This window comes from Balaenoptera acutorostrata, chromosome 19 (genome assembly GCF_949987535.1).
Source record: "Balaenoptera acutorostrata chromosome 19, mBalAcu1.1, whole genome shotgun sequence".
NCBI lineage: Eukaryota > Metazoa > Chordata > Mammalia > Artiodactyla > Balaenopteridae > Balaenoptera > Balaenoptera acutorostrata.
In genome coordinates this window covers 60,880,625-60,905,287 of record NC_080082.1, presented here as the reverse complement: position 1 = coordinate 60,905,287, position 24,663 = coordinate 60,880,625, and the positions used below count along the sequence as shown (strand labels likewise).

Genomic DNA, 24,663 nt, shown 5'->3' with positions numbered 1-24,663 from the left:
GGCAATGTGTGGAGACATTTTTGATTGTCGCGACTGGGGTGCGAGGGGAAGGGTGTGACTGGTGTCAGGCAGGCAGCGGCCAGGGATGCTGGTAAACATACTCTGCACAGGATAGCCTCCCACAGCGAAGAATCACCCGGGCCCTGAATAACAGTAGTGCCGAGGCTGAGGGGCCCTGGCTTAAGTGGTATTCTGCTGTGCCTGGTTTTCTACCCCAAAATTAGTATACATTCAGGTGTTGCTGTGTTGGTTTTAGCCCCTCGCTATGAAAGTTTCTTTAAGTATTTAAGCGGATCTCCACACCCCTCACATATTGAGTGAGAAGTTAGTTAAAAAAAAAAAAAAAAAAAAAAGGTTCGTCTTAAACTGGGCTTCAGTGAAAAAAAAGAGGATGTGAAAGCCAGCCTGCCCGCGTGACTCCTGTGCCACTTGCTTAGCTGTGTGACCTTGAGTAGGTGTCTTAACCTTTCTGGGCTTCCTCTGTTCAGGGGATAATAAGAGCAGCTGTTGGAGGAACTAGATGATTTCATATGTGTAAAGCATTCAGGACAGGGCTTGGTGCTTAGGAAGAGCTGTGAAAAGAGTGCAGGGCAGTGTTCTGGTTCCTTATGTCACTCCCCTGGGGCAGCAGTGGTAACACGTTAGCTTAATTTCCAAGGGGAAAGACTGAGTTGGTGTCGGGGGCTTCTGGAGAGGGCCGATGGCTGTCTGCAGCTGCTTGTCAATTATAGGGTAAAGGTTGAGTCCCTCAGCCTGGTGTGTGTGACCTGGCCCCTGATGACTTTCCAGCCTCATCTCTCACCCCTGCACCTCGGGCAGGTCCCCACCTTTGCTGGAGAAATAACTTTTTCTGCCGGGTGTTTGCACACGCTCTCTCCCCTTCCTGAAGACCTTCCGTCCCTCACTCCTCCTCCCCCGCCACACTGACTCCTGTTCCTCCTCCAGGTAGCCACTTGGATGTACTTCCCCCAGGAAGTGCACAGGATCCCTTCTCCCCTGCCTTGGATTAAAAAGCCACCTCTGGGCTCCCACGCCCCTGGTCCCTTACTTTGTCAGAGGCCCTGTCACCTTGGGTTGTGGCTGTCTCTGTTTCAGCATCTCTTTGGGTTGGCTGCTTTTTCTTTCTTTCTTTTTTTTAAAATTTATTTATTTATTTTTGGCTGCGTTGGGTCTTCGTTGCTGCGCGCGGGTTTTCTCTAATTGCGGCGAGCAGGGGCTACTCTTCGTTGCGGTGCATGGGCTTCTCATTGAGGTGGCTTCTCTTGCTGCGGAGCATGGGCTCTAGGCGCCTTCAGTAGTTGTGGCTCGTGGGCTCTAGAGCGCAGGCTCAGTAGTTGTGGCGCACGGGCTTAGTTGCTCCACAGCATGTGGGGTCTTCCCGGACCAGGACTCAAACCCGTGTCCCCTGTGTTGGCAGGCGGATTCTTAACCACTGCGCCACCAGGGAAGTCGCGGGTCGGGTGCTTGTTGAGAGAGGGGTTTGGTTGGATTTGCATCTGGGTCCCTAGCATCACTGGGCGGAAGGCCTGGAGCAGAGCAGGCCAGGTACTCAGGGCCCTTCCTGAGCTGCTCCTAGCCTCCCTCTCCTTGTGTCCTCCTTTATCTGCGCCCCCGTGAGCACTGAGCTCGGGCAGGAGGCTGCTGCCGTGGGATGTGGTGGCTGAGGATGGAGGTTCAGATCCTCGGGTGACCAATCTAGTTGTGTAAATGTGGACAAGTTACGTTTCCTCGCCTGTAAGGTAGAGATGAAATAGTCCAGCCCTCATAGGAGTAGAGCAGTGGTTCTCAACCTGGATGATTTTTGATCCCAGGGGACATTTGGCCGACATTTTTGGTCGTCACAACTGGGTTGAGGGGGACTGGCGTGCAGTAGGTAGAGACCAGCAATGTTACTAAATCTCCAACGCACAGGACAGCCTCCCCAGCAAAGAGCTAACCTGCCCAGAATGTCAGTAGTGCTGAGGTTGGGAAGAGGTACATGCTGAGTGCTTAGAACAGTGTTTGGGCCACAGTAAGCACTCCGCAGATATTAGCTACCATTACCGTCACTACTTGAATACACTAAACTCTCTCTTGCCTCCATCCCTCTGCCCAGAATACCCTTCACCCACTTTGAATGGGGCTTGAATGCCTACTCATCCTTCAGGACCTAACCACATATTACCTCTTTGGGGAAGCCTTCCCTGACCTCTACCACCCTTGTCCCCCTAGGACACACCCTCAGTTAAGCAGGGACTCCTTGGAGTCACACACATGAGCCCGGACTCAAATTCATGCTCTTTTCTCACACCTGAGTGACTTTGAGCCTCAGTATCCTTTTCTATGAAATCAAAGGGTGGCTTTGAGGATGAAATGGACCAGCACCAGGGAAGTGTTTGATTCATGTTAGGACTCCCATTGTGGAATGTATAGTCAGTAAAACCTAAAAGCTTACTGTTGGTTTAGGTTGAGGGAAATCGTTAAGAAATATGTTTTGCTGTAGAAAAAAATACGAACAAGCAGAATTTTCTCTAGCACCAAGAGAGTTAAGAAGAAAAAAGATGTTACATGCTATGTACACGGGATCCGCATGTAATGAATAGGCTCAGAAAGTGAAAGTAAAAGGGTGGGAAAAGATATACCAGGAAAAGAACTCAAAGAAATCTTTTAGCCACATTAACCACCAACCAAAACAGATTTTGAGTCAGAAAGCACTGTCAGTGATAAAATGTCATCACAAATGAAAAAGGAACAACCAGGATGATGAAACAGTTCTAAACTGGGATGCACATAACAGCATAGTCCCAGAAGAAATAAAACTAAAGTTAACAGGACGACAGGAAGAAATTGACACATTCCAGAAGCACTGTGACATTTTATTACGTCTCTCAGTAATTAACCAAGTAGACGACAAACAGTAAAGATCTGGAAAATTTGAACAAGACCACTAACCAGCTTGAACTCATGGACAGAAATGGAACCCAGTGATGTGAGCATATAGGTTTTTGCCAGGCACACAGGAACTATGTACAGACGTCTGAGGTGTGGCTGTTCAGAATGGTACCCATTGGCCACGTGTGGCTAATGAGTATTTGAACTGTGGATAATCTGAATTGAGCTGTGCTGAAAATGTAAATACATACCAGATGAGAAGACCTTATGTGAAAAAAAAAATGTGGAATATCTCACTAAAATGTTTTATCTTGATTACATGTTGAAATGGTAATATTTTTTATACATTGGGTTAAGTGTAATGTTAAAAATTGATTGTACTTGTTTATTTTTACTCTATAAATGTGGCTAGTAGGAAATTTTAAATTACATCTGTGACCTTTATTATGTTGGATAGCCCTGTTCTGGACTACGCGTAAGTCTTAGCGAATAGCAAAGTCACTCTGCTCTACTCCCCAAGACAAGGGACCTTAACCAAGAAGTTTAATATGTGTACTTACGATCCAGTAAATGAATTTTCCCGTTAGCCTCTGTTTTACGATTTAGGAAATGGCTAAGACAATTTTTCATAAGTCTTTTTTTTAAAAAATAAATTTATTTATTTTTATTTTTGGCTGTGTTGGGTCTTCGTCTCTGTGCGAGGGCTTTCTCTAGTTGCGGCGAGCGGGGGCCACTCTTCATCGCAGTGTGCGGGCCTCTCACTATCGCGGCCTCTCTTGTTGCGGAGCACAGGCTCCAGACGCGCAGGCTCAGTAGTTGCGGCTCACGGGCCTAGTCACTCCGTGGCATGTGGGATCTTCCCAGACCAGGGCTCGAACCTGTGTCCCCTGCATTGGCAGGCAGATTCTTAACCACTGCGCCACCGGGGAAGCCCTTTCATAAGTCTTGAAACTAACTAAGACGTAAGAAGTGTGTGTGGGCATATATTATAGTCATCTTAAAACACTTTTGCTTGGGAGACGCCAAAACCATTCTGAAAAGCTTTGTACCACCACCTCACTCATTTTAAGTTGATACCTGAAATTTTTCAACATTAACAAGTGTTTGTTATTGTTACTCACAGGTAGAAACCACACATTTTATAAGGTGACATGAGATGAGGGTAGGCTGTTCATGGAATAAATATTTTGTGACATGACTCAAATAGGTTTTAATTATCTTAGAGAATAACGCACACCAGTTCTAACCAGTTTACCTGGATATTGTAGTCAGTGTAACTTGAAAAATTTGTCCCTGAAAACATTCCAGTTAAATTTTTTTAAAAATTAGCTTCACTGAATTATAATGTTTTTGGTTGTTCTAAATACAGAACATCCCAACGTGAGCCAAGCTTCACCTTCATCAAAATGAGTAGACTAGAAGTACACGCCACCGCCCAGGGAGTTTTGTGTATATACCCCACTTGGAAGACCTTTACTTTGTTAGATAAAACAGCTTCCATATCCCCAAAGACATTTCTTACCTCCTTGGAGGTCAGGAAGTTTAGGGATTGCCTTAGGGCAAAAAGCACAATCTGATCTGGGGCATGTATATCTGAGCCTAACAGATGCAGGCAGAAAGATATTTTCTTGACTGAAAAAAATGGCTTTCATTCTTAAAGAAGACATGTTACTAATGTGAGATTTTCTTTGGAAAGAGGGGCTTCTCGATGGTTTGCTTTCCACACCTTCCCTCTTGCCTACAAATGAAAGTATAAGATTATTATTAGAGCAAACAGTACCGTGTCAGCTGGAAAATGTGGGTGTACACTTCACTAATTTGAATCATGTACCATGCATGAACATTGCTGCTGGTTTAAGACATCTGAATTTTTTCCTGAAATCTTAACATAAGTTTGAGAAACAAAACATAAAATTGACCTTATCATACCTGGTTTACCTTTCAATGGTAGTGAGATGGAATCTTTTCTGTTTTTTGAGGAAGTAATAAGAACACACCTTTGTGCTTCCACAACTGTAGTCACATGATAATACTGCCAAATTCTTTTTTAAAAAATTTTTTAAATTGAAGTATAGTTGATTTACAATGTTGTGTCAATCTCTGCTGCACAGCAAAGTGACTCAGTTATACACATATAGACATTCTTTTTTTATATATTCTTTTCCATTATGGTTTATCACAGGATATTGAATATAGTTCCCTGTGCTATACGGTAGGACCTTGTTGTTTATGCATCCTATATACGATAGTTTATATCTGCTAATACCATATGCTATCACTTAAATGTGGAATCTAAAATGTGACACAAATAAACCTATCTACAAAGCAGAAACAGACTCACAGACATACTGAGGACTAGGAGTTTGGGATTAGCAAATTCTTTTTTTTTTTTAATCATTGTTTATAATTAAACTTTCATCATCAAGAGCCCCAAATACAGTAGCACTGTAGCACTAAATCATAATCCCTATGGATACAATAGAGATTAATTATAAAACCAGGAGTAAGAAAACAATCATGTGAAATCTACGTAACTCTCAGGCTCTAAAAGTGCCTCTCATGTATCCTGTGGAATCCGAGGGGTCATTTCTACTGGGTTTTCCAAGAGACAGACCACACTTTCAATAGCAGCAGGCTTTCCCATCCCAGCATGAGGAGGAGGACATCTGGGAACGTGAGTCTGGCTGTCTGAACTCTGTAACCAACATGATGTGTAACTAACACACTTGCTCTGTTGGTGGCTCCCGGAAACCACTGATGCCTCCACTCCTGCATGCAGAATCACGCTCCTGAGAGGACATACCCCACCTGAGACTCTTCGCTCCTCCGAGCTCACTGACCCCCTGCCTCGGAACGGGAAATGTCACCATCGAGGCTTTGTTGGCACCTCCTGTTCACAGAGCAGCTGGACACTGGCCCGTGTGGCATGATTCAGGCGTGGGCCACACCCGCCGCATTCCCAGCGGGGACATAGGGATTGTTATGAGCCCTGCTCTTTTCATCCCAGCAAACACGTCCATAAGTTGCTGCTGGGCCAACTCTACCAGGGTGTTTCAGAGACTGGTCTTGGTCCCTGAAGGACAGCACCAAACCCGGCTGAAGTTCCTGAGTTGTTTTTGACTATTGATTACCTTCTGTGTGTGAGCAGGGTGCATTTCCACCATACATGTGGGGTCTAGTTCTTCTCGTTTTGCCTAAAGGAGGACGGCTGTCTAATTCTAGATGTACCCCTCAAAAGCCTGGATGGTATTCTCTGAAACAGCGCTCCTTTGAAAGCTGCCTTTCCAGCTGAAAGGCTGGGAGAAATTCTACCTTATGCCTATCCCACAACAGAATCTGCTACCGAGAGTGGATTCTTATCTCCTTAATGCTCCTGTTTTCTTAAGTTGGAGGATTGTCTATCCCTGATCACATTCTGTCTTGCCCCCCATTTGAGACTTGGTCCTGAGCCTGCTTCTGTAATGAGATCGTTTTCTAGTTCATCTAAAAGTATACTCGCCAGTTCAGTGACAAGGACATCAGGCTGTATGTAACTTTTCAGTGCCTTTCGATTAGCTCATTGATGCATCTATTCATATTCTTCACCTTTGGCTTCAGAATGATCACGGGGACCAGCATGGACCAACGCAAATCCTACCCGTTTCTGTTCACGGGACCCATTTGCTTCCAGCTGAAAGGTGTCCCCTGGGATGAACCTGGGGAGCAGAACTTCTCCTGATCCCATTTCATTCTCTACCATCTTTCCGCAAGATCCCCACTTTCCACTTCTCTCCAAGTGTAAGTTCAAAACAGGATTCGTCATCCATCAGCTGGGAGCCCTTGAAACACAGAAAGGAAAGGGGAAAAAAAACCCAGGATTTGTTCTTCATGCTACAGCCAGAGGGAAGCCTTCAGGGTCCATGAATCAGTCCCTGTCATCAGTGAGTCTTTGGAAGAGCAGGAAATGAGAACACTCCCCAGTCCTCCTTAGGGACCAGTGCTGACAGCGACCCAGGTCTCAAGGCCAAGAAGTTTCTTTGGGGAAAGAGAGAGGTGGGGTGTGGGGGAGAGGGAGGAAGAAGGGGAGGGGAGGGAGGGAGGGAGAGACAAAGAGACCAAGGCATTCCTCCCCGCTGGGTCACCCTACATTGCTGAAGAACATACCACATTGCCTGTAGAGCAGTTTTGCAACCTCAGTACTTGACATCCTTGGTTTTACGGGGTGTGGGTGGGGCCATCTTGTAAACCGTAAGATATTCAGGGGCATCCCTGGCCTCTACTAGCCCACCAGATGCCAGCAGCACCCCCCCCACCATTTGTGACAATCAAAAATGTCTCTAGACATTGCCAGATGTCCTCTGGGTGGGGACAGAAACTTCCCCAGTTGTGAACCCTCGCTCCAGAGCGATCTTTTATATATGTGAACCAGATCACACCTCTCTCCTGCTCCCTCACCGTGACCTGGAAGAGCCTTTCTTTTTTCTTTTTTTAAAAATTAAATTTAATTAATTAATTTTTTGGCTGTTGGGTCTTCGTTGCTGTGCATGAGCTTTCTCTAGTTGTGGCAGGCGGGGGCTACTCTTCATTGCGGTGCACAGGCTTCTCATTGTGGTGGCTTCTCTTGTTGCGGAGCACAGGCTCTAGGCACGTGGGCTTCAGAAGTTGTGGCACGCGGGCTCAGTAGTTGTGGCACACAGGCTCTAGGCGCGCAGACTTAAGTAGTTGTGGCGTGTGGGCTCAGTAGTTGTGGCTCACGGGCTCTAGAGCACAGGTTCAGTAGTTGTGGCATACGGGCTTAGTTGCTCCACAGCATGTGGGATCTTCCCGGACCAGGGCTCGAACCCGTGTCCCCTGTATTGGCAGGCAGATTCTTAAGCACTGCACTACCAGGGAAGACCACGGAAGAGACTTTCTGATCTATCTTCAGTCCCCTGCCACTCTGATCTCTTATCTACCACTCTTTCCGTATTCTCCCCTTCCTGCCTCAGGGCCTTTACACTTGCTGTTCCCTCTGCCAGAGACACTTTCCATGGCCGCCTCTGCCCCATCTTCCAGGGCTCAGTTAAATGTTGCCTTGCCAGCTACCAGGGCTGAGATAAGGGCATGTTGGATAAGCGATATCGTTGTGGCCGTCTTGGGGGAAAAAATATGGTCTGCTGCTGAAAGAAGAGGCACAGCTGGGGACGAGTGAGTGGACGGTGAAGCCCTCAGTGAGAGCGGGAACTGAGAAGGAGGCTGGTCTGAGACATAGGGAGAGTGGGTGGCCTGAGAACCGCCCAGGAGGAGACATTTGGGAGGCAGGTTGGGGTTGGAGCTCAGGAGACAGATTGAGGACCATCAGGGCCCAAAGGAAGAAAAGCAACAGGAGGTGATGAGCTTGCTGAGGGAGGGACAAGAGAAGCATGGGAGCCAGGGGAGAGATGAGGGGAGGAACACAGAAGGAGGTACGGAGAGGTGAAGGGAAACCCAGGAGGGCAGGACATTTTTGAGCCAACTGGACCCAGCTCAGAGCCCTTCGGACTGGTATGTTAGTTTGCTAGGGCTGGCATAACAAAGTACCACAAACTGGGTGGTTTAAAACAGCAGAAATTTATTCCCTCACGGTTCTGGAGGCCAAAAGTCTGAAATCAAGGTGTTGTCAAGGGTCGGTTCCTTCTGGAAGCTCTGAGAGACACCATCCTGTGCCTCTGTCCTAGCTTCTGGTGGTTGCTGGCAGTCCTGGGCTTGGAGGAGCATCACTTTAACTTCTGCCTCTGTGGCCACTTACCTTCTGTCTGGTTCTGTGCACGGCCTTCTTATAAGAACCTCAGTCATTGGATTTAGGGCCCACCGTCAACCAGTATGACTGCACTTCAACCAATTATATCCGCAAAGCCCTTATTTTCAAATAAGGTCACATACTGGAGTTCCAGGTGGATATGAATTTGTGGGGGGCATGATTTAACCCAATACAACTGGGTGGTGGGGTTTCTGGGGTGGGTCCCTGACCATCCCTGGCCTCTGCCTCTCTCAGGTGGGCCCTTGAAGGTGATGATCCCAGACAACCTGACGATGGAGCAGGTGGTGGAAAAGAACGCCCTGGTGGAGCTGGGAGGCCAGTACTGGCCACCTGACTGCTGGACACAGCACCACACGGCGGTAGTGGTGCCCTACGGGCAAGCCCAGCACCTGCAGCACTTGCTCCTGCACCTGCACCCCTTCCTGCAGCACCAGCCACTGCACTATGCCATCTATGTGGTGAACCAGGTGCGGCAGGAATGGGGAGGGGCAGGGGCAAGAGGGCAGAGGGGTCTGAGCCTGGCCCTGGAGAGTCAGGGCTGGAGTTGTCAGTCTTTGAGCTGAGAGCATCTGGGCCAGAGAGTATCCAGGGGGCAGGATTGATGAATCAAGAAGAACTTGCACTGGGGGAAACCAGAACCAAAGGCTATAGGTTTGGTCTAGACTGGCTGAGTCTGGGATCAGCTTGAATAGCTGTCTAAGGGAAGCTTGAATAGCTGTCTAAGGGAAGGGCTCAATCCCAGTGAATCTGGGTCTCTCTGAGACCAGGGCTGGTCAGATTGGGAAGTTAACCTAAGGGGTAAATTAAAGCACTGGGTTTGGGGTCTGTTAGATGCCTGTTTGAATCTTGGCCTTGTTCATTATTACCTGTGTGATCTGAGGTTGGGACCGATCATCCATCTATCCATCCATCGATCCATTTATCCATCCATTCATTCAGCACACTGTTACTCAGTATAACTATGTATAAACTTGGGGCATTTATGCTCTGTGCCACTGTTTTCTCATTCATGAGACAAAGATTCATTGAGTTAATGAGTATAAAGCAGTGAAGCCAATGCCTGGCACATAGTAGGTGCTCAGTAAGTGATAGTGATAATGATGGTGGTGATTATGATGGTGGTGGTGGTGTTGATGGTGGTGACTGTGGTAATGATGGTGATCGTTAAGATGCTGCTGATGACAGTGATGATGATGGTGGTGATGATAGTGATGATGGTGGTGATGGTCATGATGATGTTGGTAATAGTGACGATGGAGGTTAGGTGACTGTTGGTGATGTTGAAGATGATGAAGATAGTGATAGTGATGGTGGTGGTGATGCTGATGGTGAACATCACGGTAATCATAAGTGATGATGGTTATGGTTAGGATGGTGATGAAGAAGATGATGATGAAGAAGGAAGAAGAGGAGGAGGAGAGGCAAACCCTATCCTGGGCATCAGACCTAGTCTTTACCTAGTAGGAGTAGAAACAGAGACACAGGTGGTCCCCAATCACTCCTGACCTCTGCCTCCCTCTGATGGCCTCTGGACGGTGATGATCCTTGAGAACCTTGAAGATGGCCGAGGAGGGAGAGCTGAGAGGCTAAAGATACTGACTCTGACCAGGATGGGGGTGGGGATCCAAGAAAAGTTTCTCAGGGGAGGTCACCTTTGAACTGCACCTTCCTGGACAAGTCTGGGTTTTCCATCTCCACAGTGGGAATAAGAAGGGGTTGCAGGCCGGAGAACGGCACTCGACAAGGTGAGAGAGGACAGGCCTGGCAGGTGGCGGGGACACCACTGCCTGCGGTGAGGGCAGCGCCGAGCATCTCCGTCCACCCCAGGTGAACAACACCGCCTTCAACCGGGGCAAGCTTCACAGCATGGGGTTCTGGGAGGCCGTGCAGGAGGAGGACCGGGACTGTGTCTCCTTCCACGATGTGAACCTGCTCCCCAAGGACGATCGCAACCCCTACATCTGTGACATCTTCCCTGCCCACGTGTCTGTGGCCATTGACAGGTTCAAGTACACGTAGGTGGAGGGAGGGGACCTCCTGTGGGAGACTCTGGGCCAGGCCCCCAGTTCCCTGGGCCTTGCCCCGCCTCTCTGTGTAGTCCAGGCCCTGATCCCTGGTGCTGAGGGTGCAGAGGATGATGGGGCCTGGGGAGAGGCCTTGTAGACAGTGAAGAACCTTCCTCCTGGGTGTGGGTGTCAAATGGGAGTGGGATTGGCTGTCAGTGGGGGAATCAGGATGCGCTTAATAAAGCTGTAGGCAGAGAGGTTGTACCAGAGGTCAGAGAAGGAGAACTTATAAAAGGAGGGGCCCTTAGTGGGGTCACAAGAATGGCCTGTCAGATGATTCAGGGAGGGGATCTCCCAGGGTCACGTGAGGGGCCATCTCAAGGGTCAGGGGAAGGGCTACCCCAGAATCAGGCATGGAGACATCCTAGGGGTCAGGGGAGAGGTTCCCATGGGGGTGAGTGGAGAAGGGCTAACCCAGAAGTCAACCTTGTGATCCTGGCCAGGAAAGGGCCAGGGACCGTTCCCTGAAATTCTCTGTGCTTCCAACTCTCCCTGCCTCTGCAGGCTGCCCTACTGGGGCTACCTTGGAGGGGTGTTTGCCCTGCGCCGCATTCACTACGTCAGGATCAATGGCTTCCCCAACACATACTGGGGCTGGGATCCGGAGGATGATGACGTCACTTCCAGGTAGGGGGCCCTGCTCTAGGGAGCCTAGCACAGGGGGCGGCAGGTCCCTCCATGGTGTGGCGGACACAGGCTGCCCTAGACTGAGAGGGGACACAAGCTATGTCGGATTGCAGGAGACGCAAGCCACTCTGGCCTGAGGGGCCGGGTGTGGCGTGGGGACTCTATCAGAGGAGACAGGCATCTGGTCTCCCTGTCCTCTCCCCTGTAAGGCTGAAACTCAGTGGGATGCTCCTCTTACGGCCCCATCAGCCCTTTGGCTACTACCATATGCTGGAGGGGCAGGACTGCAGCCAAAAGCAGAGCCCCCAGAGGTGAGTCAGGGTTGGGGGCGGGGGTAGCCAGTCCTGGGCCTGTTCCCGAGCCCTCGGCTCACACGGCCTGCCCCTCCTGCCCCTCCTGCCCCTCCTCCTAGTCCTGGCCTTCTGGCCCGGATCCGTCGCAAGTGGCGGCACGATGGCATGAACTCGCTGGGATGCAGGCTGCTCTCCAAGGAGCTGCAGCCCCTCTACACCAGCCTCACTGTGGACATCAGCCCCTCAGCCCCAGGAGCCCCGGTGCCAGGCTGAGGGGTATCTAGAGGCTGGAACAGAATCCCTGAGACCGGGGCTGCAGGGCAGCCTTCCCACCCATCGCACCTGGTTTCATATTAAAGGAGGCTTTATTTTACTTGCTTCTCCTCTCTGCCATCCCTAACCCCCATCCTTTCATTTCCATTCACTTGGTCACACAGGGCCCTACTCAAATTCACCAAGGTCTGGTTCTCTCCACGCAGTTAAAGTTAAGGCTTATTTACCCATTTATTTCTCACAAGGACTCGTGGGGTAGCACTACTGTCATCTTGCTTTTGAAAACCAGGACAGATGAGTTAAATATCTTGCCTGATTGATGTAGAAGCAAGTACAGAAACCTGACTCCTGGGCCTGTCCATTTACAGATTATGCTATTCTGCTGCTTTCTTGTAGCAAAAATGGTGGGGGAAAGAATGAATAATAAAAAATGTGAGGATGGTTGAATAAATTACAGCATGTCCACATACTGATAGAATACTAATGTAGTCACTGAACAGCTGTATTGTAGCGTGAAAAGAACAAGTGCACACGTGTATATGATACGGTCTGATATTTATAAAACAAAGGGAAGAGTACCTATATAGGTGTATGCTTATGAGCATAGTAATGAGTGTGTGTGGATAACAAGTGTTGGCAGACTTCTTCTGTAAGGGCCGGAGAGTAAATACTTGCAGCTTGCAGGCCATACAGCCTTTGCCATGACTACTCAGCTCTGCCACTGGAGCACAAAAGCAGCCAGCCACAGACAATACATAAACAAATGAACATGGCTGTGTTCCAATAAAACTTTATTTAAAAAATATAGGTGGCCAACCAGATTTGGCTGATGGCCAGTTTGCTGACTCTTGGCGTAAATGATAAGAAGCGTGTATAAAAATACGAAAGAGTCCATAGACCAAAAGTTTCACCATAGATGGTGGAGGTGGAAAGAGGAGGGTAGAGCTGAACTAATCATGAAAGAAAGAGAAAAACGACACTGTGAAGACTAGAATCACATTTATGCATTTACCAAAAAATGTACATTTATCTGTATATATATTAGGTTCTTTTAAAAAATATGTAATTTATTGACACCTCCTGTTCTGCAGTGAATTCTATAGCAAACACTACAGAATTGAGGGTATGTGTATGTGTGTATATAAACAAATATGCTGACCTAAAGATTCTGTCTTACACCATATTCTACAGAAACTTCTCAATGCATTAGTCAGGGTTTCTTCCCCAAGTGAATTTTATAACTTTTAATGAGGCTAGTACAAATATGGACATTTCCACTCATTCTTAAAAGTTCTTTCCCGAATAATTTCCTTCACATAAAATGTGTAACTTGGTGACATGCAGTGCATCCCTAGAGTTTTTCTGAAGCATGAATTCTATAATACATGATTAAATCTGACTCATAAGATTTTTTTCTTCAAGAAATTCAGAGTTTATTTCATTTACGTATAATGCATATTAGGAATTGACTTCTGAGTAAAGCCTTGCACAGAATAACTGCTTTTGTAAGATTTGTCTCTGGTATGAGTTGTTTGGTGTTTATTAAAATTTGATCTGTTGTTGAAGGTCTTCCCACACTTGGAACACACGTAAGGTCTCTCTCCTGTGTGGATTCGTTGATGCACTTTGAGTTGTGGTTTCCTACTGAAGGATTTTCCACAGTCACAGCATTCGTAAGGTTTCTCTCCGATATGAGTTCTCTGATGTGTAATCAGCTCTGATTTCTGGGTGAAGGTGTGTCCACACTTGTAACAGGCAAAAGTTCTCTCTCTACTGTGAGTCATCTGATGTTTATGGAAATTTGACCTACCGTTGAAAGCCTTCCCACATGCAGTGCATACGTAGGGTTTCTCTCCAGTGTGGATCCGCTGATGCTCTCTGAATTGTGACTTGGAAGTAAAGGCTTTCCCACAGTCACTGCATTTGTAAGGCTTCTCTCCGGTGTGAATTCGCTGATGCATGCTGAGTATTGACTTCTGGTTGAAGGCCTTCCCACATTCACTGCACACGTGGTGTCTTTCTCCAGTGTGAATTTTCTGGTGTATGTTGAGGTGCGACTTTTGGGTGAAGGTTTTCCCACAGTCGCTACATTCATAAGGTTTCTCCCCAGTATGGATTCGATGATGTATATCAAGTTGTGACTTGGAAATGAAGGATTTCCCACAGTTGTGGCACTGATAAGGTTTCTCTCCCGTGTGACTTCTCTGATGTACAATCAGGTGTGCCTTCTGGATAAAGGCCTGGCCACATTCAATACAGACATAAGACTTCTCCCCTGAATGGATCCTCTGGTGCAAGCTGAGTGTTGACTTCTGGGTGAAGGCCTTCCCACATTCGCTGCATACGTACTGTCGCTCGCCGGTATGAATTTTCTGATGTATACTGAGGGTTGAATTCTGGGAGAAGCCCTTCCCACATTCAGTGCATTCGTAGAGTTTTTCTCTAGTATGAGTTCTTTGATGTCTGAAGAGAGATAACATCTGGAAAAAGGCTTTTCCACATTCATGGCATTTATGGGGCTTCTTTCTAGTGTGAGCTTTCTGGTGTGTAACCAGTTCTGGCCTCTGAACAAAGACTTTTCCACATTCCTTACATATATACGGTATGTTACCTGTATGATCTGTCACATATATACCGAGTTTTGGTTGTGGGGTGAAGGCTCTCCCGCATTTACCACATTCCTGGAGGTTTTCTACACTATGGAATCTCTGTTGCTCAAGGAGGTGTGACTTCTGGGTAAAGTCCCTCCCACATTCAGTGCACTTATCTGGTTTTTCCTGAGTGTGAACTTGATGTTGTGTGAGTGACTGTTTACGGCCGAAGACTTTTGTACATGAATTACCTTTACAGAAGTTCTCTCCTGTATGAGTATTTTTGCAGCTGGCACTGGAAGAGCTATGGGTGAATAGCTGACCAGATTCAACCATCTCATCAAGGTGTTCTGTGGTGTTGCTTTGACTTTGATGATTTACTTCTAGGTTAGGTTTCAACCTTTTTGCAAAAGAGCAATGTTTATGAGGTCTCTTTTGTGAAGGAACAAGGTGGGGCCTCGTGTGGATGATTTTCCCAGGGTCCTTATAATCACAGTCCCTCTCTGTGTTCAATTTTTTCTGGTTGAGGAAAGCCCCCTGATGTGAAGGTTTACTTTGATTTTTCTGGTCTCTCTTTGTTTGGTCAGCTTCTTCCCACAGCTTTTCTAAAATGGAACACCATGAGCCATCTCTTGTGACTTCACCCACCATCTCATTGTGAAATGAAGCTGTTTCAGAAATTTCCCAGTGTGGGGTTTCAAGCCCAAACTCCCCTTCTAGAAGGAGAAAAAGATGAAATAGATACAGTGAACAGTTAGCAAAGGATAGAGGAAAAGTCACATGGAGCTGATTGAGATTGCGCACAGGGAAATTGCTGAGTCATATATACCAGTGGTGGTGCTGATGGTGATCATGAGAGAAAACAGTTGCACAGCCCTTATTTTATGTCAAGCACTTATCTGTATAGCACTTAGCACTCGCCAGGCAATGTTCTATGTGATGTACACATAAGCTCATTCAATCCTCACAACAACCCCAGGAGCTAACTACTTATTATCACGGTTTTCCACATGAAGAAAAAGAAACACAAAGTGGTTAAGTAATTAGCGAAAATCACTTTGCTCAGCCTTGGGGAAAGTTAGATTTGAACAAGGGCAAACTGGCTCCACTCATATAGGCGGTCTTGACACCCAGACCTAGTGGGATGACTACAGGATAAAAGAGGGAAATGTGTCATAGGGCAGCATCTGTGGATAGCCAAAGGTTGAAGGAGGGGGCTCGGAGTACAGAGCCTCTTTGACTTACAGTGGGGTTGTGTCCTGATAAACCCATGGGAAGTTGAAAATATCATAAGTTGAAAATGCATTGAATACACCTAACCTACTGAACGTCGTAGCTTAGCCCAGCCTACTTTAAATGTGCTCAGAACACTTACGTTAGCCTACAGTTGGGCAAAACCATCTAACACAAGGCCTGTTTTATAATAAAGTGTTGACTATCTCATGCAATTTCTTGAATACTATACTGAAAGTGAAAAACAGAGTGGTTATCTGGGTCCAGAAAAGTTGTAAGTATACTGGTTGTTTCCCCTCGTGATCACATGGCTGACTGGGAGCTGCTGCCCAACATCACAAGAGTAAGGTACTGCATATCACTATCCTGGGAAAAGATCAAATTTCACAATTCAAAGTATGGTCTCTACTGAACATGTATGGCTTTTGCAACATCGTTGAGAAATTCATAAGTCAAACCATCATAAGTCAGGGACCATCTGTATAGGTCTTCATTAGCTTTCAGATCTAAATTGTAACTAATCTCCCAGCTTCCTCCCACTCGTGAGAAACAATACAAAATCCATCAGCCCTAGATATTCCTCTGAAATACTATTAAAGTATCAATCCTAGGGGCTTCTCTGGTGGCGCAGTGGTTGAGAATCTGCCTGCTAATGCAGGGGACACGGGTTCGAGCCCTGGTCTGGGAAGATCCCACATGCCGTGGAGCAACTAGGCCCGTGAGCCACAACTACTGAGCCTGCGCGTCTGGAGCCTGTGCTCCGCAACAAGAGAGGCCGCGATAGTGAGAGGCCCGCGCACCGCGATGAAGAGTGGCCCCCGCTTGCCGCAACTAGAGAAAGCCCTCACAGAAACGAAGACCCAACACAGCCAAAAATAAATAAGTAAATTTAAAAAAAGTATCAATCCTGACATAGCCAAGCACTGAAAGAATACCTATACCCAAACTCGCAACTCTCCATGAAACTAAAGTTTGTTTTGTTGAACTTAGGAATATGCATATCCTAAGAAGGGTACACTGGAAGACTGGACAAGCAAGCTGTCCCCTAGAATCTGTTTCACCCTTCTTCCACAGAGGTTAACTGTGGCCAGGTACAGGGCAGCCAAGCCATGTAACAGCTCACAATTTCCTTTGCAATGAGATGTGACAGACACTGTTTTTGCTGATGGAATGTGCATACAACATTATGCACCACTTCTGGCCAGGGTAACAAATCACAGCTTCTCAATACCCTCCATCCCTTTTCTGCCTAGTAGAACCTGGCTTTGGGTGCAGTGCATTCAGTCCCACAGAGCGACAGCATCATAAAAGATGGTACTGCAATGACAAGAGAAAAACTTCAACACCCGAATGAATACAAAACATAAGGCTTACTGCTGACCTGCCTTTTTTAGAAGTGTTTTATAGGAGGGAAATTATTCTGGAAATTATACTGGTCCTTGGTCTCTTTGTTATAACTTTCAGCTTTACTTAATATGCCATTTTTTCCTAAGAATGGGAGTCACTGATCATCCTATTCGCTAGTAAGAACGTAACAACAGATTCTTTAAAAAAAAAAAGTGGCTAAATTTTATTATTACTTTATCCTACCAGAGATATAAATACTGAGTATGATAAGACCATCACATCTTGTTTCTTTTCTCTTTCCATCACTTGGATAAACTGTATCCCAGACCCTTGTCCTGTCCCCAAACCTCAGTCATCTATCACTATTTTTAAAAAATGAGAATGCTCTTTATAATCACTTTTAGTGTGTATGTGTGTGTGTGTGTGTGTGTGTGTGTATATATATATATATATATATATATATATATATATATTTATCTTATTAAAATTTGAGAAAAAAGAAACAAAATACCAATCTTTGGGGTAATAAAATCTGTCAATGGCATCTTGACCGAACTCATGATGACCGGGAATCCACAAATACCATTAGGAACAAAATAACCCAAGCATGAGAAAATAGGGAGCTGGTTTATGGTGATACCCGTGGAATTAACGAAAAGGGTCAATTAAATTGTACTTTCAAAAAGAAAAAATGGGGCTTCCCTGGTGGTGCAGTGGTTAAGAATCTGCCTGCCAATGCAGGGGACATGGGTTCGAGCCTTGGTCCAGGAGGATCCCACATGCCGCGGAACAACTAAGCCCGTGCGCCACAACTACTGAGCCTGCACTCCAGAGCCCGTAAGCCACAACTCCTGAAGCTCGGGTGCCTAGAGCCCGTGCTCGGCAACAGGAGAAGCCACCACAATAAGAAGCCCGCACACCACAACGAAGAGTAGCCCCTGCTCACCGCAACTAGAGAAAGCCCGCACACAGCAACAAAGACCCACCGCAGCCAAAAATAAATAAATAAAATAAATACATTTTTAAAAATACCTTAAAAAAAAAAAAAGAAATAATGGAAATTCCCTGGCGGTCCAGTGGTTAGGACTCTGCACTTTCACTGCCGAGGGCGTGGGTTCGATCCCTGGTCAGGCAACTAAGATCCCACAAGCCGAGTGGCGTGGCCAAAAAAAAAGAAAAAAGAAAAAGGGGTAGAATTTCTAAAATAAGAAAATGAGTTAGAAGACTGAGATGGAAGAGCCAAGAAACAGAAGAATCTGAAAAAATGTATATGGTGAGAAGAATTTCTGATGTGTGTAATGATTCCAATTTCTGAGCTCCCCAAAATAAGGAAGTGAGTCATCCCACGGGAACTGTCCACCATGTAGCTAAATAAGAGAACACAGTTTAGGCATGGGGCCTGGAGGGGTTGATAAAGGGATCATCAGAAAAAATTTTTTAGGCCTAAGTGTTGAGAATAGAAGGGCCCTTTAAAGGGATTTAAGGAATTTAAAGTAATTCCTCTATGAAGGGATGACCAGAGGGAAGTACAGAGGCCCAAGCTGGAGGCACCGCAATTAGGGGTAAAGAAGAAAGATCCAGCACAGGAAAAAAATTGATGAATTCAGGGGGCAAATAAAAAGGAAAAAAAAAGGCTTTCAGAAAACTCCACAAAGGGATAAAACAAGATGACAAAAGCAATATACAGATGGAAAATCCAGTCAGGTAACATGAAACACTCTGTTAGTAGAAAAATGAGATTAAAATATGAAGCAGCTCTGTCATAACACAGGCCATAAATGAGGAATTTGATAAATATTAAATGCTGGCAAGCAAGATGTACAAATGCAAATCCTTGTGCATTCCCACATGACAGTGTGGATGGTGAAGCCCACCTGAAGAGCCACATGGTTTACTTAGCTAAATTCAGTGTAGGCATATCCAATGATGAGGCAATCCCACTCCTGACTATTCACCTCAGAAATTCTTATGTTGGCCCCTACGGGACATTTACAAAATAATGTTTGGTGGCATTAGCCTTAGAAACTAGGAGTAGGAGGTAACCTGTGTCCACCACTGGGGGAATGGATAAGTGTGGTAGGTTGAATAATGGCCCCTCAGATCTTCACGACTTGGACTTGACAGTCACTCACCGTGATACCTCTGACGTGGGAGTTCAGCCTCCCCCATCCATTGCTCCTTTCCTTTTTCCATCCTGAAAATGATCTCTGGGTTGGGAATGTGATACCCTGTGAATAAGAAAGGATATTGCATTCGGACATGGTCATGGGCTTTAGAGGCCATTCAATGAAGCTCTATTGGCATATCAGAAAAGTCAACACCTTTCACTAGGAACAAAGTAACACTCAAAGATGCCCAAAAGGAATGAACAGTTTGGGACAAGCCAAGGGCAAACTGATTACATTCTTCAGATGTCCCACTGCATGCCACAAGAAGGAAGGGCATCTCCTCAAGGAGGCCTGTCCAAGAGTCCCAGGTCAGATGTGCTCACCCACGGAGAAGAGGTGGCTGTAGATCTCTAGCATCACGTCCTGGTACAGGCGTCTCTGGGCAGGGTCCAGTTGCTGCCACTCCTCCCTGCTGAAGTCTATGGTCACGTCCTCAAATGACACGGAGCCCTGTAACAACATACCCCAGCTCAATGAGAATTAGTCATCATTGGTGAATGGGCACTTACATACAAGGGTGTGTTTTTAATGATTTTTTTCGCCATGATATATATGGCTTCCCAGTGATGTGACTTCTTTTTTGTTATGATTCCTACTCCTCTGTGTGAAATTCATAGGATTTAAGCTATGTTAAGTAGTGCAAAATGGAGTCACAGTGGCCAATGTGAACTTCCGCATTAGTTGTTGTGAAACAGCCGGTATAGGGCTGGGAGCGTCTCAGAGTGATAAATTAAGAGTAGATAAGGAACGACTTTACTGGAACAGAAGGAGCAACTGAGCGAGACAAGATCCCCTGGGGTGTAACCATTACATCCTATTGACAGACTCCTTATAATGAGAGCACTGGGCCAAGTGACTCCTTACTCCCCACCCCTTTTCTCCCTACTTTGACGAACCTGTGTTGTGTGCTAATTGTGTACAATAAACTGAGTGACTTATTAATTGAATATTGGCTACATTGCATACATCTCTAACCCCATGATTCTTACCTGGGCTCACTGCTGGGCCGCGTGACAAATTGGCTCCTTTGTTCTGCACCTCGTCCTATATATCTCTTTATCTGGCTGTTGATTTGTGTCCTTTAATTATCCTTTGTAATAAACTGGTAATCTAGCGAGTAAACTGGTTTCCTGAGTCGTGTGAGCCACCCTAGTAAATTAACTGAACCCAAGGAGGGAGTTGTGAGAACCTCTGACTTATAGCCGATAGGTCAGAAGCACAGGTGGACCTGCCATTGGCATTTGAAAGGGGGTGGGGGGACTCTTGAAGAACTGAGCCCTTAACGTATGGGATCTGACACTGTCTCCAGGTAGACAGTGTCAGAATTGAACTGAATTGTAGGACACCCAGCCAGTGTCACAGAATTGCTTGGCGTGGGAAAAATCCCTGCACATTTGGTGACCATAAGTGTCAGAAGTGAAGTGTTCTATGTAGAGAGAGACACACAGGAGAAGTAAATTGATTTCAGGGAATACTGAGCTAATCAAAATTTAACCCACCTCTTGGAAAGGTAAGCGTGAAAAGCATGCATGTGAGTGCTGCAGGTGGGAGTATATGACAGAGGGCCAAACATAAACCTGGGAATCTGAGACGGAGCTATATTAGGGTGTCATTAAAGGATTAGGAAGTAAGTACCAAAACATTTAGTTAAAAAGGTAAAAATTGATTGCCTCTCAGGAGGTGGATTTCAGAAGAAAAGACAATGGTGACAGCTGTTTTATTTACAAGCCCAGTGAAACAAACCATGTGCAAATAAAACCAAAAACTACTTCTAAGGTAAACAGTGGCAAAAGAAATTTACACAGATACGCAAAGAAAAATGGGTTATTAATATATAATACATCTTTGAAAGTCCAGAGACTAAGTCAAACTAAAATATAAATTGTCAAAGGACAAGAAAAGTAAATCACAAGAGAAAAATCATTGACCAAATAAAACTTTGGGAAAAAAAATTATTTTGCTTGTAAAGAAATACAAATTAAAGCAACAATGATATATCTCTTTTGATTAAATTAGCAGAGTTATTTAAAACAAAAACAAAAACAGAACCAAAAAAAAAAAACTAACAACACAGTATTGGCCAGAGTAGAGGGAAGGCTGCAAAGCCAAGATGACGTCATGTGAATGTTGTTGGAGAACATTCTAACGTGAGCGGAGAAACTGCTCGAAAATCTCAGTGAGCAAAACAGAATCAGGGCAAGCAAACGAAATATCTTCAATGTTAAAAAAGGAACAAGGCTACTAAGTATCATGTATCTTAACACGTAACTGAACGTGCTTTTGGAAATGCTCTTAACAATTCAGCCAACTTTAGTACAAAATGAAAGACATTTTTCTACAACAGTGTCACTGGTATGGGCTGAATTGTGTGCCCCGACCCGAAATTCATATGCTTAAGTCCTAACCCCCAGGACCTCAGAATGTGCCTGTATTTGGAGAAACAAGGTATTTCAAGAGGTAACAAAGTTAAAATGAGGTCTTCGGAGTGGGTCATTATTATTTTAAAAACATGCAAATAAAGTGTCATGAAATACACAGAATAACTTGGAATTTCAGGAAATCTTGAGTATACCGAAGAACCCTGCTTTCTCATTCCAAAATATCAAATATTAATATCTGTGGGCAATTTGGAAACATTATTCCCCGGCACTCTTATTCATCTTTTAAAGTAGGAAAAACAACATGGTCCTTAAAAGCCAGTTCTTGCTCTAGTATCCAATGACTGTAAACTATGAGGACAAAGGGGAAACCAGCCAGTCTCGGGTGAGGAGTCAGGTGGGGACCAGCTAAGACCATGCGAAGACCCAGCGGTGGATGGAAGATGCAGGATCTTCGCCTGTGCTGAGAAGGAAGGAATCAGCGTTGCCCCGCCTGTGGCTGGATGTACTTTTGCTTCTTCCTTTGCCCCAGGGCCAGCCCTCTTTTACTACACATCCTTCTTCAGCCAGTTCAGTTTCCTCTGTAACACACAATGCCCATGGATGAGGAAACATCGGCCACCTGTGCTCTGCTCTACGCAGGAGAATCCAGATCGTCTCAGACACAGGGAGTCCAATATGCTGCTTCCTGTGTCTGCCCTCAAGTTCTGGAGAACTGTCCCCGTGGGGCTCCTGCTTACCTCACATGATCCATCCCGCTCCTCTGGACCCAAGACCTGGGGCCTCTGCAGTAAATTCACATCAGCAAGCATGTCGTTTCTGGGCTTCAATTCTTGGTCTCTTTTGCTGACAGCTCCACTCTTTCCAGGAGCCTGGAGCTGGGTGGGCATCAGAAGGCTCCAATCAGAGCTGCTGGGAAGAGTCAGGCTGGGGCTGTGAAGGGAGGTCCTGCAGCCTCAGCGATGTGGCCTGACCCAGGGGCTCTGCAGGGACACCAGAAGTCCTGGAAAGACAACGACCACATAATTCTCATCTAATATTTACTCCACATGAATTTCTGAAGGCCATTAGGTGAAAGTCACTGTGTTTGAGATGAGGGTAGACAAAACTCAGAAAAGTCTAGCTATTGGGGTAAAAAATGAGAAAAGATGAAGAGGTTTGGGCTAAACTTAATGAAGCTTTCATTGCAGCTCTGACACCTTTTAACCGTGAGAAGACGAAGATAGTACTTCAGTTGCAGTTTCCAAAATGAGAAGGAAGGTATTTATCGTAGGCATCGGGGAGCTTACATGAGATGAGGCTTGTCAAGCCCTCAACACCTGCCTGGCATATGGGAAACACTGAAAAAAAAATCAGCAAGCTGCAGAGTCAGGTGTCAGGTACCTTGTTTAATTTTCATGCCACCCTGTCAGCTAAATATTATGATCATTATTATACCCATTTTGTGGATGAGGAAACAGTGCTGTTACAAGGTCACTCAGTCTGCAAAGGGAAGAACAGGGAGTGAGTCCCAGGTCCGCCTCACTTTAAACTGCACACAGTTGCCACTATCCCATGCAGTCCTCTACGTGGTCAATTTCCAGAAGTGCCAATTACATTTCCTGTTGCCTTCAGAGAGCTGAGGCTTCAAGCTGTCCGTGTCTGGAGTGCCTAATCCGACATTCTGGCCTTTTCAGTGCCCATCCATAATATAGACAGCTCAGCATTTTCTGACAAAAACAAAACTCAAATTCAATATATGGAACTCCACCTTCACCTGGAAAACCTGCAGACATGCACCAGGACTCCCAATCACCTACCATTTCTTGCCTCTCCATTTCTCCCTCCCTGCCCCAACCAAAATATAGTCGTTGCCCACACTGACCTCTAGAAATCCCCAGTGAGTAGACCAAAGAAGGTCATGAAATGCCTCCCAGTCACCCACGGCCAGGCTTCTGAAATCATTACTGCCCTGATTGCCAAGAAATGTTTCCAAAGGGAGTGTGATTTCCACAGGACCCCCCAAATAACCACCAACATAGGGTTCCAAATAATGCACCCCAGTAGGAAACTATCATTGATCTGCTCAACAGCCAATCACTGACCCTTACCATGTCCACAGGGACCCGAGGAGACCAACACGGACCTACTCAACCATTCCCAAAGGACCCCACACCCACTGCTCAAAGAGCAATGCAGTCACCCTCGCAAACCTCCATCACTGACCCCCTAGGTCTCCCATCCACTGGTTCCCATATGCTACCCGTAGCACCCCACTTTACTGATTTCATAGATCCTCAATCACTGCCCCCCTTGCGTGTGTTACAGTGTGACCCTCAAAGCCCTCCAATCCCTGAAGCTCCTGCTCCCAACCAACCACTGCCTCCTACGCCCCCCCCCCAACCTGTGGATCACTTCCCCAAATGGCTCCTGGTACCATACCAAGGCCCTCCTGAGACGCACGTTCACTGTCCTCATATGAGCAAGATTCCCAGGCCAACAATGTAAGATCTGCATTAAAGTACACTTGGAATTCAAGTTACAAAAATACATACATACAGAAATTAGGCAAAGAAAGAGTGAAAATCAGCGAGCCAAGCATTCAACTTAAATTAGAAAACCCCGCTTACCCCATAGCCTCCACCACTAAGAACCCCATCGCTCACCCCATGGACCCCCACCACTCACTCCGCGCACCCGGCATCACTCATTCTACAGGCCCCCATCACTCGGCCCCCAAACGCCCACATCACTCACGCCAAGCCGATCTCCCCTCATTGACCCCACAGATTACGCATTGCTAATACTGCACATCACCTCAGCATCCCGCAGGCGGTTCACAGCTTAGAACAGTTGACAACATAAGCGAAATGGCCGCTCTGGGCCCCTTGCGATTTGGGATTCCGGTCAGGACTTGGGAGGCCGGGTTTGAACTGTGCGCATGCTCACTAGAACCTTTGAAGCCACTGCCTGCCAATAGTTATCATGGCGTGTCACGTCGTCTCTGTACTCAGCGGTTCAATTTCTTTCAGGGACTGTGTCAGGAGGACGACATGGCCGCGCCCATAAGGATTATGAT

General features: G+C 46.2%; 3 protein-coding genes across 6 annotated transcripts in view; 2 read left to right on the top strand and 1 right to left on the bottom strand.

Moving 5' to 3' along the window:
- Positions 1-24,663, top strand: part of LOC114237663 (myeloid cell surface antigen CD33-like) — a 52,087-nt gene that overhangs the window by 4,905 nt on the left and 22,519 nt on the right. The window lies entirely within an intron of this gene.
- Positions 10,318-11,888, top strand: LOC130705688 (beta-1,4-galactosyltransferase 3-like). Its single transcript, XM_057533738.1, has 4 exons — positions 10,318-10,632; positions 11,200-11,322; positions 11,532-11,633; positions 11,735-11,888. Exons 1-4 carry the CDS (start codon positions 10,496-10,498, stop codon positions 11,886-11,888), a joined length of 516 nt encoding a protein of 171 aa, XP_057389721.1. The 5' UTR covers positions 10,318-10,495.
- Positions 12,781-24,503, bottom strand: ZNF175 (zinc finger protein 175). Of its 4 annotated transcripts, XM_007179896.3 has the most exons (7): positions 24,402-24,495; positions 23,202-23,314; positions 23,043-23,087; positions 22,346-22,608; positions 19,551-19,677; positions 19,192-19,287; positions 12,781-15,195 (listed from the first exon to the last, which is right to left on the bottom strand). In XM_007179896.3, the coding sequence occupies exons 4-7, from the start codon at positions 22,493-22,495 to the stop codon at positions 13,331-13,333; spliced, it is 2,238 nt and encodes a 745-aa protein (XP_007179958.2). In that variant the 5' UTR covers positions 22,496-22,608; positions 23,043-23,087; positions 23,202-23,314; positions 24,402-24,495; the 3' UTR covers positions 12,781-13,330. The 4 variants fall into 4 exon arrangements, with proteins under 4 accessions (XP_007179958.2, XP_007179954.2, XP_007179957.2 ...); XM_007179892.3 differs by having other exon boundaries at positions 23,043-23,314; XM_007179895.3 differs by lacking the exon at positions 23,043-23,087.